Source organism: Trachemys scripta, chromosome 7 (assembly GCF_013100865.1).
Source record: "Trachemys scripta elegans isolate TJP31775 chromosome 7, CAS_Tse_1.0, whole genome shotgun sequence".
In the NCBI taxonomy this organism is placed as follows: domain Eukaryota; kingdom Metazoa; phylum Chordata; order Testudines; family Emydidae; genus Trachemys; species Trachemys scripta.
Window position 1 is genome coordinate 98,297,688 of NC_048304.1, and position 12,706 is coordinate 98,310,393.

The window sequence follows — 12,706 nt, forward strand, 5'->3', positions numbered from 1 at the left end:
ATGAGTTAGGCAGTCAGTCATTCTCAACTATGTAACTTCAGCCCTTTAAAAATCAAGTAAATTTCTAGATCGCTAAATCTCTCTCCTTATCAATCAGTCCATTTGGTTCACTGGCAAACAGCTAACAAGATTAAACAAACAGTTCTGAAGAGTGTGGACATCTATATTCTCCCCCTAAATGATGATGTGTAAGTCTAATTTTTGCAGGGCTACGTAAAGTGCCTCTCAGGAAAGAATACAACCTACCAAAAACTCACTTGCATCACAAATCATACAATAATTCACACCTAAGAGCCCAATCTTGCAAGATGATGCTCATCACCCTAAAGGATCAGGTGCTAAGTTATCTTAGCCTACATTTTGTAACTAAATTTTTGGAGCTAAATTCATCCCTGATAAGTGACTTCCAGAAATTATAGCCAGAGATAAATTTTGCCTTTGATGTTTGCAAATCTGAAAAGGAGATATTCAACAATCTTCTCTGATATGTCTGTATTCGGTTACATACCTTTCGGTCATTATCAGATTCACGGAATATTAGCTTGACTACTTCATTGGTGTCAGCTGCTCGGATAGTCTGCATTGTAGCCTTTGTACAAAGTGTCTAATAAAAAAGAAAGCAAGAGAGAGATAGTTTTATCAGAAAGATGAACCCCCATTTTGTAGCCTTCTTAATCAATAAACATTAAGGGCTTGATCCAATGCTCAGTGAAAAGTGTGTTTTTGCTGAAAGTCAATTTTAAATACAAAACACAATTAATTTAATGTATCTCCATTCACTAAAAATCTAACTAATGAGCTACATTAATGTTCTGACACAAACTGACAAAACCAAGAGAATTCTTTCTTAAAGCAAACATTAACTTCTTAACTCATTGTACGGTGCATTTTTACTTTAAAAGGTTTGACCGTATTACATGATCCCACTTCAAACATTACTTGTGACCATCCTCAACAGCCATTCCTGCTAGCCCAGCAGCCCCCAAATTTTGTTTCTTCACATACCACTTCCTTAAAAAATTGTAAAGTGAATTGATGGAACTTCAAGCTCATATACAAACAGTAATACATGTAGCAATTTAAGAACCCCGGACAATCTATTGTAAAAGTTTCATGCTCAAATGTGGTTTCAATCTATAAACATAAACCAACAAAACTTTTATAACTTTGCAATTGGCTGCAGGGGCTAAGTTGATTGGAGAAGCAAATCCTCTTGTATGACCATCCTTCTCAACAAGTGACGGCACTGTACTCCTAAATATTTTGTGGGTCTCAGGGCTTTGGGATAAAATATATTGTAATTTAACACTTATCTAGGTTCAACAGTATGAATTCCAGACAGAGTGTCAGATTTGTCTTTGATTTCTCGTCCATTTGTCTGGTTATAGACTAGCTTTAATGTTATAGAACGCTTTGTATTAATTAGCTTTAGGTATGCCTATTGTGAAAGGGACTTCTCTGTTGCATTCAATTACAGATGGAAATCTGGAGGATTCAGCAAAGCACTTAAACATATGTTTAAATTTAAGCATATGCTTAAGCCCTATTGAAGTTAAGCAAATGGGTAAGTGCTTTGATAAACAGGACAGACTGCTGAATTTGGGCCCAGATATGATGCAGGGTTAGGAGAGCTGACGGGAAATGTCTTCTTGCATAGAGATTTATTTTGTTAGCGCTTCCTAACTGAATAGTGCACAAGACAGGAATTAAAGTAAGAACAAAGAAAGTGGGGATTTACTTGCAGTGCATTTTTACTCTTTTTCATGCTGGCCAGAAAACTAGTTTTGGTTTTGCATAATATTTAATAATAAAATAAATATTTTCTGCTTCTATAGTTACTAAGGCTCCTATATCTGAGGCTCTAAAAGCATTTTACAATCTTTAGTGAATGTATTCTCATAATACCCCTGTGAGTTACAAATGTATCATTATCCCATTTTACAGATGGGGAAACTGAAGCTAAGACCAAATTCAGATGTGGGATAACATCTGTTTAAGCCACATAGGAATCTGATATAAACAGGATTTCACCAATATCAGAACAGAATTTGCCTCGTATTATCTTGGCCAAAGTCACCTGGAAAGTCTCTAGCAGAGTCTGAAATAGAATCCAGTTTATCTTTAGCCACAAATCCATCAATTCCATTTATCATTTTACTTTTTGCTTCTTTCCTTCCTGAAAAAATACATATGTTGGACTTATTTTAGAAATGCACTGTGTATCAGGAAAGACTGTAATGGGATTTTTAGCATATTTGCAAAAACACTTATTCATTTATTTTTAAGAAGATGCTGAACATCTGCAGTGACTGCTCTTCACAACAAATGTACTTCCTAACAAAAATAACCAAACACATCCTTGAATATCTAAAGACTTATTTATTTATTTTTACTCTTTATAAAGCACCTAGCACAACGAGGCCATGATCTTTGACTGGAGCCCTTACATGCTACCATAATACTGATAAATAATAATAATAACAAGCCATAAGATTTCATTTTTAAAGGATGATGACTTCTGAGTGTATCACAAGAAAAATATAGCACAAATAAATCTGATCTTTCTCTTCAGTCCTATGAACTTAAACATTGCTAATTGATTTCCCCTTCTCATTTTGCTAAAAATATTTCCTCCTGAACTTCTTCCTCTGGATATTAATTTTTCACCCTTCATAAATGTTACTACACTAAATTATAAATCCCTGGCAAGAGGGACTCATAATGCAAATTCTGGCACAACCATTATCTAGAGCAGCACAAACACTGCTGTTGGAATGTTTGAAAAACACAAATCTCACTAGAGGAAAAAAAATCTGTGCTTATAGTAACACAAAATACCCTCGAAAATGGTGTTTGTGGTCACAATTTTTCAGACCATTTTTGTTCAGTGAATCAGGCTTCTGCGAACACAGGGAAGAAGTTACAACTAAACTGGTAAAGGTCATGCTGAGAGGACGGTGAAAGAGTGGCATGCCAAATCCTTCGGGGAGCTGCAGTTTTGATTTCATTTAATTTTTTAACATAGACTTAATCACTTTTTCCACACATCACCACAATTTACCTTAGATCCCATTTTGTCTCTTTTGACAAGTAATTAACATTTTGCCATCTGTGTCTGTATGCAGTTACCAATGAGGTAATCCAACAGTGAGCCATTCCCAAAGTGCACTCCCTCTGATACCAGCCATTGAAATTCAAAGCACAGATTAGCTAATCGGGTCAAGCCCAAAAAAATAGCCCTTTGGACTCATGTGTCACAAATCAGTCTGGTCGCCTTTAAACAGCGCACCAGATTAGAACAAGCACCCGAACAAACCAAAGCGGAAAACCCGCCGCTCTCTAAAGCTGGTTTCTAAAGCCCTAACAAATCGCTCCATCTTTCACTCATTTAAACTTTCCAAATGAGGGTCAATATGGTCCCCTAGCATCCAAATGCTAATGCGCTTAAGTGCGCTTAAGCAGCTTTCCGGAGTGAATGGGCCAAAGAAGGGCTCAAAAAGACAAGGCAGAGTTACTGTCACTGTCAAAAAGTCATTGTAGCCACCCCCAGAGTGGTTGCAATTCAAGAAATTCATGATTTCTGTCTCTTAAAGGCATCTGCTTGAGAACATTTTTTTCTGAGCTGCTTTATCTCACAACTTCAGGCTGCTCTAAAAGAATAAAAATCTGATCGACTCTTGAGAACCAATAAAGAGAAAGGACCCACATACCTTATTGCTTTCAAATTTCACACACACAAAAAGTTACCTTATTTGCAAACAAAAAGTGATTGGGCAAAGGTTCATTTCTTATACAAGCTGGAGCATTCCTTTTTTCCTCTCCTTTCAATTTCTACAAAGTCGTAGTCACCCAAGCAGAAAACTTTCAGGAACATGTGCCTTTTTAGCCAAGTCTACTTATGAAGGGATTTTTTGTTGTGGTTAAAAAAAATCAAAATGCTATGAAAACATGCTGCTTTTTTCAATGTTCTACGGTTCTTTAAAGGCATCTTTTTAGATGATGGGAAACCAGATAGCAAAAAGCCTCTATCCAGTTTTCTTCTTTTTCTTCTTTAATTTCAGGCACTTGCTTTTCTTTTGCAAGTTAAATATTGCTACAGTGCTTGCAGGAGAGTTGCCACTCAGTCTTCATCCTTTAGCTAGGATACAGACATACCTTATTCCAATTTTACTTGGATTATCCACACAGGTAGACTCCTGTAGGTTCTTCAAAGTAACATATAAAAAATACTTGTGACATTTATCTATATAGAGTTGTAAAACACAGCTATAACTTTTCTGATGTAATCAATTTACTCAGAATTTACTGTATTTTACCACTATGCAAAGTTATAAAGTTACTTCTGTATGCCATTGCTCTGCAGTCTTCAGGAAATGAATCTTTTCATTTGCAGAATAAATGCAACCTTTAAAATTCTTCTGCTTAACTTTATAATGCAGTGCATTAAAATATTTTACAGTATTCTGCAGTGCCAAATAAAACTATTCTGTCAGCAACAAAGACACATATGCATATTGAAACATGGCAACCGTTCACTGAATATACAGAAAATACCATAAACCAGTAAATCGTACCATTTTTTCCTCATTAGTGTAACCCTCTGCTGAAAACTGCAATAGTGTTTTCTCATTTATTTTGCAAATCTATTCTCTGGTCACCTTCTAGAGTTCTGTGTCAAACTCCGATATGTGATTTGTGTCTTTTATTGCATGCCTGTACTTACTTAAATTAAAAAGATTTTGAAAAAATGCTATGTCCAACACGTATGGATTCAAACTTTCCTATTATCTCTGCTTAAGAATCAAAATGTGTGTATTACTTTTCCCATGTGATTTAAATAATCTTCTTAGGAAACTTTGTTTTATTACTTATTAATTCTTCTAAAATAAAATAATTGGAACATTTTCAGTGTTTTGTTATAATGAAAAAGTTCCAGCAACAACTGCAACTATAATTCATAATAAGTCTCAGTAATTTCCAAGGAACCTTCATCGGTTTAGCAAAAGTGTTTCTTTTTAAAAGTAGCAAGGCACAGAAGAGAAAAAGGGCTAAGACACTGAACCAAATAACATACCAGTAACCAAATAATCTTTTAAGATGCTAAATTTTATTTCAGTTAAATCTCTTGTAGATTTTGACAGGATGTAAGAGAGATACATAGCTCATCTCAATTAGGAAACATAAATACTTTTAGCCACTTTTCCTGAAACAGCTCTTGAAAAAAAATCTGCCTGACATTTATTGAATTAGGACAACCAAATGCTTTTTTATTTTCATAGGAGGCAAATTGTATTTGAAACAATTTGAGAGCTAGAGGACTTGCTACTTCAGGAGTACAGAAACATCTGTCTTGTTCAGGCTGTTTCTGATCTGTGAAGGTCTGATTCTGATCTCACTTATATTGGTGTACATCAGGAGTAATTTCACTGAACTCAGTGGAGTAAAAGAGATCAGATTCAGACCCTGAGTGTTTACTGGAGAAAGCCAGAGTCTGATCTAGCTTTTTTCACCAGTCAGAGATACACAATTAAAACTTTTGGATAGGAGCTTATGTTTAATCAACATTTTAGTGTTTTAATTTTTGTACACACACCATTCTAATAGAAATTTAGGGTTAACATTTCACTGTGGTGCATAGATATTCAGCCACATAACTTATATGAACATTTATGGAAGTTGCAGCAATAAATGCCCAATGCAAGACAATGAAAATCCACCCTAAAGAATATACTCCTATTTTCAGCTGGACAAAGTGTCCTTGATTCAGGCTAAACTCAACCAGTGTGGGAGGTTGAGGGGTTGGGGAAGAAATAGAAACACCATGAACATTTCAGAGACATGATTAGGTCTAAAATAGTCACAAGGAAAAAATAAATCAAAATCTCTACATTCCAGGGGCCAAAATTCAGCAGTGACATAAATGATGGCCTAATCTGATGGAAAACAAATATGTATGGGCATGTCACAAAGTACTTGAACTTGCCTAGTTTGGGCATTCAGTCAGCATGCGAAATTACTGTCATACTAATTTTATATCAGGACCATATTCAGACCTGGCATAAGCAGGTACAGCAGCAGCATCCACTGAAGTTTTTGGCCCCATAAGTGTTGGGGATGGTGTGAAGTAAGCTAAAGCAAAGGCTTGTTTTATTTTACACCATCCTGTTAGTTGCTTTTCCTGTTATATCACCTTCTGTCCCCTTGGCATGTAAGGTATACCTGGTTTGTATATTTTTTGATGCCAAATCAGTGCAAATTACACTGTGCTGCCACTTACATCAATTTTATGACCGATTTACCTCACGGTGCAACTTACAGCACCTTTGATGTCACCACTGAAGTCCTGGCCTACAGACTTCCATGGGATGTGTTGTAGTGTCTCAGAGGGCCTGCTAGTGTACCTAAAGCTTTTAAAGGTTTATTTCAGTTTTAAAGTATCTCTTTAAGCAGCGCCAGTGATGGTAGCTTTTATGCTAAAAATACCCCTTTAAATCTAAATTTAAACTTTGAAAATCTCAAACATGTCTGCTGAGGAGACTTGCTTGGTGCCAGACTAGCAAGATTCCTCTCCATTTCCTTCTATGAATCTCATCGGGGCACAGCTGAGATGACTGGGCTGCATGCTGGGATATGGACTTGCCCCTTACTCCAGTACAACTCTTTATATTACACTCTGCTTCAAACCTATTTGAACATTCTCTTCTTAAGAACCTTTTAGATCACTGTTAATAATACATCACTAAATATGTCCTTGGTTCTTTCTGACATCTACAGTTGACTTGTGGGGGGTCAGAGTCAAGCAAATTTCCATCCCAAAAGAAAAGCAGGAATTGGATAGGACACAGGATAGGTACTTACAATGTCATTTCCTTTCCTCTCACCCAGCCTGCAGAATAAGCAGGGGAGGGACTGACATCTTCTCTTAAAGATAAAGCAAAGCAGAAGGGACTGAGCCTGACACACTATGTGTTGTGTGTGTGTTAACACACACACACACACACACACACACACACACACGCAGTTTTCATTAGAATCTATCCCTTTTTCCTTTTTACACTCTCTCACACACTGGCCCCAAGAATAACAGTTTGAACCTGAAATTTTGTGTGGCTTTGAAGTTAGGCCACAAAACTCTAAGGAAATTGTCTGCCTGGCAATGTTGCACTAGCTACTTTTAACCACAAGGGGAAGGGTGTAGGACAATGTAAAACACATTTTATTTTTGTTTGTTGTTTACCCTAGCATTAAGATAGCACTTTTCATCCGCTGACTGGAATAAACTTCACATCACAAAGGAGAGAGAAGTGCAATTCCTTGGACTCACTCTCCTGAGTCACAGCCCTATGCTCTGTCTACTGGACACCACTGTCTTGAATTAATTAATTTTTAATAAACAGTGAACTGACTAGAAACAGGAACATCATATCTAGTTTTCTGTCCATATAGAGTTTTCTGAATTGCCAACATGTTAACCAACATTCACTATGTTAAGAATTATCACTGGCTAATTTTCCAGCTGACTTCTCCAAATAACTTGAACATTAAGTGTTCTATTTTTAAGACACAAACCCTAAAAACTCTACTGCTGTTGTTTTCTGTCTGACACTTCAGTGGCATTCCATTTTGGAATACGCATTCTTCAATTACAGCTATACCATTGGACTTGGAATTGGAGAAATAGTTATAGCTGCCCATCTTAAAATTTAGTTTAGGTATCTGAAATATTTGGCTTGGGGTTGGTAAGAAAGCAAGTCCTTTTCCAGAAGAGGCCACACAAATAGCTTCCCTTGATTGTTGGATAATACAATATATGAAGGGATTGAAAACATCTAAAGAGCAACAGAAATACAGAAAGCTTGAAGGAGAAACACTTGTGAAATTAAAACCCATATCTGATCAAAGACTCCTGGAAAAAGATTACTGATGCCTGCACAGTTATAGACAATTGAGATCCTACCTAAAGCGTATGGGGAAACTAAAGAATTTTTACACAGTTTAACAACCAGGTTATGAGTTTGCATAAAGTTAACATTGGTTCTTTCTGGACAAATAGGAAGACAAGGTTTAACATTCTGTAAAAATTGCAGGCAAGTAATTTTGCCTTGTTTGTATATGGAACCAATATGCAACTCTGCATATCCCTCCACAGTGAGCAGTTCTCCTTACAACATAAGCTGAACTGGCATTTAGGATGCTGATGCTGTAAGCTGCTTTTTGCCATTCCTTGTAATAAATGACTCCAGTTTTGTTTTTTCATTTATCTTGGGGCTCATTTGAGAAAGGTGTAAACTAGTGGACTACGCATGGCACAGGGAGCCAGGAACTGCTAAATTCATCCTAATTCTTACACATACGTCCTCTCTGACCTGGGTACATTACATAGATCTGCCCCTGTTTTCTCATCTGCAAAATATGGATGATACTTGCTCAAAAAGGTAGTAAAAAGATTAAGTAATGTTTGCAAAGTACTAAGAAAATGGAAAGTATTACACACATAATAAGGATTAAGATACTCATATCTTCCTCGATGAAGTCCAAAATGAAGTTACTACTGAGATCATCCAACTACACCATCCTGATGAGCCTTATAAGGATTAGTTCCTCCTTTTCCCCACTAACCTGACCTACCACTAGGGAAGTTTTAGCAGTAATTATGAACAATTAGAAGCATTCCTGTTGCAGTTAATAAAATGTGTGTAAGTGCTTTCCTGAATTGGCACTGCAGTCAGCTGGAGGAAGGGATTTCCTACTAGAAACCCCAAGGCAGATGAGCACCTACACCTAAAATGGGAATTAGCACAAGGGAAATTAAGTTTATTTACTGTAAATAAAATTAACATCCTATGAAGTATATAAATTGATAGGATTGATAAATTGATAGGATACCTTTTTGAAAGTTGGCATGGCACACCAGGTGTTTTTGCTCTTCAAAGTCAGAAAGTGTGCCAAACAATATGATCTGGCAGGCTTTAGGCAGCAAAGTACTCAATTTACCTGTTTGTACAAACTAAAAACAAACATCATAGCCTAAATTTACTCCTGGAATAACCTCACTGATCTCAGTGGAGTCACACCCGGGTAATACTTTACGTTATGTGAGACATCAACTCTTTTGGTTCATCTCTGTTCCTAACATAACAGACAAGAGTAAAAAGATATCGATGTGTTCATCTGTACATTTGAAGAGACTAGTCAAAAAGAGCTCTTAGCCTGACTACAGATCTGTGCTTGTACAATTCCACAACCCTAACTACTTTTTTAATCTTACTACAAATTTACCACAACGTCAGATGTCAAGTAGCACCTGAAGAGCGAGGCTAATCCCAGTGACATATGAACAGCAGGACATGACCTTTTCCAAACCTATTACCATTAACAGAAATGCTTTACCAAACAAAATGATCCACCACTTCAAGCAGGAAATATATTTCTTGGGGATAGCTTGTGATACGTGGTATGCTCAGGACAAACCGTTTTATTTTCTGTCTTGTTACATGAGTTTCAGAACTTATGTCATCCACCTATATTATTTACTACATTCATACTAGCACCAGCTTGGATATTCTGCATATTCCAACAAAATATTTTTCTCTCAACTGTAGCAACATTTTTCCACTACAAGATAAAGGTTTATCATGCTTGTAACTAAAGACATTTATTTATTTACAAAAAACTGACAAGGTTGTTTGCCAGAAAGAAATTTTTTTACTTCTAATTGTTTGTCAAAAATATGGTTTTTCGAGAACTACATGATGCACTGCGAGTTAGTGCACTAACTAAACCATCTACTTCTGGATCCTGCATTCAAATTATGCCCAGGTAACAAGTGCTAATGGCAGAGCTTTGTGGAATTTAGGGGTTTGGGAGCCTTACTATTTTTGTGTTAGCCAAATAATTTTTTGAGGAGTTTAAATTTACATTTTTCAGAAAAGATTCAAATGGGGAAAAAGGAGGATTTCTAGCTTAAAAGGAAGCCGGTGCTATGTGAGATTAGGAATAGAAGAGAGAATGACCCAAAAAGCTAATCTGGCACCCTAATGTACGTGTTATATGTGCTGTATTTATTTTTGCATTAACATTCCCCACCCCTGCTTCTCTTCATCTAGTTTCCCTGAGTTTGTTTTTCATTCTGCCCAATCTCCACTCCAGTTCTCACAGGACTGCCTCTCTTCTCCTTCCTCGCCATTCATTCTTTTATTCCATTTTTAAAATAGTGCATGGAATATGAACTCAATAATCTATGAATTCAAGTCATACTTTCCAGCCAATGATGTCAGAGTAATTCAGAGTAAGAAAACATGAGCTTGCTCATCCCTAGTCATTGGTGGTATCATCTTAGTGTCCAATTATTAGCATTGTAAAAGCTGCCACACAATTTGGTATGACAGCATACTCCACTCAAGAAAGGTTCAGAACTAAGTGTAGGATTATTGCAGGTCAACACCAAGGCACGTTGCTGGAGCTGTGTTTAGATCCTTGCTAAGCAAATTCAACCAAATTCAAGCCAGTGCTGAATTCCTAACTTTCATGAGGACTAAACACATTTTTTTAATAAGTATTTTGGAATAAAAGGAATGAAAAGCACCATTTGTAAATAAAATGTAGGTCATATTGTGTATGACAGGTATTTACAAATAAAATGCTGCATAGAGTAGAGGAGAGCAAATCTTGGAAAAAGAAGCTGTGGGACAAGAGGGGCAACAACATGGAGCGGGAAAGGAGGTTAGGCAGGATGTTTTCCCTGTTGACTCTTCTACACCATCTTTAAGTAGCTTTGTTCCCTCCCTCAGAGGACTTCAGTCCATGTAGGAATGAAGGAACTGTAAATGCTGCTTAGAGCAATATTAGGTATCCCTCCATGGTCTCTGGGCTCCATCAAGAGCTCTGTCATTGGCCAGGAGTGTATGGCAATACAGCCACTGAGCCCATCATGCTGCCATGGGCAAGCAGAGGTAGACAGAGAGAGGAATTTGGAGGAAGAGTATTTTCACACCACCTGACAGGAACACAGTGGGGTTTAACTCAACAATGAATGCAGCTCCCCAGTTTAAACAGCAACATCAGAGATTGCACAGCACTGCTGTCAGAAGATGGAATGACGTGGCACAAATGCAACTCACATACTCCTGTTAATTTTTTTTGATCAGTGTTCTCTACCATGCTATCTGATATGGGAGGGGAACACAGGGCCCAAGTAGGACAAGAAACCAAAAAGCACATTTTTCATAATTTATTAAATGCAGATTATAAACATTTCACTGATGCAATACTGCGAGGTATGCAACATAGGTGCACAGACAGCTGGGACAAAAAAAATCATGGTTATAGATACGGGAAATAATGCAGCTTGAAATGTGTTAATGCAACATAATGTTAACATTAACAGCTGGGGACTAGTTGCTGAAGTGCTATTCTGCCTCTATATCTTTAAGTGCTGCTAAATTCATTTGTCACTTGATCGAAAGCCAACAGGCTACAAATCTCCAAGTACCTCTTGTGCTGAATAGTGACAGGAGTATTCTGTTTCACCATAAGAAAACATTTGTGTGCTTCTCTGTTCGAAGTCATACATGCCATTTTAACTCATCTGCCTCCCCATTCTCTCCAGACCAGGAGGACAAATTGCCCACTGTGGCTCCCTTTCAGAAGCAGCACAGAGCGCAAAGAATCATGACTGAGCAGAAACACAAGGAACAGGCACATAAAAATTCATCACTTTGGCCTCTTGACCTCTTGCCACTGGGTTTGGCACACCCTGTCTCAAAAACTAGCACCAGGGGAGAACTAAGCAGACTGGCTGAGTGAAATTACTGACAAAAAATATCTTGGACATAGGAAAACCCCACCAGATGCTTCATTGTCTTTGCAGAGAAGTGGTGCTGAAAAAGGGGGTGATCTACCACATGGCATATTGGGTGGAATAAGTAGTGTCATTGTTTCAGAGCAGCTCTGTCACTTTACTGACTGCAATACAAAGAGGTGTAAAGCAAGATTTAATCCTGACTTTTTAGTCAGCAGATTAAAACCAATCATGCCAGATGTCCACAAGACTGTTTAACATACAGAAAGCTTTTTCATACTCTACAAGAAGTGAAAGCTGTAATAACTTCTGTAGTTCCTCAAGAGAGGTCTTTTTCACTTATTTTTAGTAATGGATTTTAAGATGCACAATTAATTTTTACTGTAGCCTTTTCTCTTTTCCCTTTCAAGATAAAACAAAACAAAGCAAATTCTTGCACCCGAGAAAGTCAGGCAGGTACGTCAAAGAGAATTGCTGGCACAGAAATTCTACAGCCTCAAAAAGAATTCACACTTCATCAGACGAAGGCAAATTATCTGCAGGAAAAAAACTGTCAACAAATAAATAAATATTCCGAATAGAGGTTGAAATGCCCCTCAAAGTTCTTGCTGTAATGATTAATGCATGTTTATCAGTGTACAAATGAATAAAGAAATGCATAGAGCCTTATTTTAGCCTGAAACTGATTATGTAATTGCATGCCTACTTTGTGTGCACGCAGAGCTAGAGAGACACTTACATAGTCACATGTGCAAGTACATCCTCCAGCTTGAGGGTGCACATGCTTTGCTGCTTGCACTAAGAAGGCATATAATTGTACACATCAAATTTTGGGCTGAAAATTAAATGCATATTATCTGCCATTAATCTACTGGCAGCCTTTTGTTAAAGTATATGTAGTTTTGA

The 12,706-nt window shown here is 37.2% G+C and overlaps 1 protein-coding gene across 8 annotated transcripts in view; it reads right to left on the reverse strand.

The window, feature by feature from the left end:
• INPP5A (inositol polyphosphate-5-phosphatase A) overlaps positions 1 to 12,706 on the reverse strand; it is a 420,765-nt gene that overhangs the window by 56,510 nt on the left and 351,549 nt on the right. For all 8 annotated transcript variants that reach the window (XR_004646390.1, XM_034775172.1, XM_034775171.1 and 5 more), the window contains one exon: positions 509 to 604. Coding sequence is in view for 7 of the 8 variants with exons in the window: in XM_034775172.1 (XP_034631063.1) it covers positions 509 to 604 (96 nt within the window). In the remaining variant the exon portion in view is untranslated. The remainder of the gene's footprint in view (positions 1 to 508; positions 605 to 12,706) is intronic.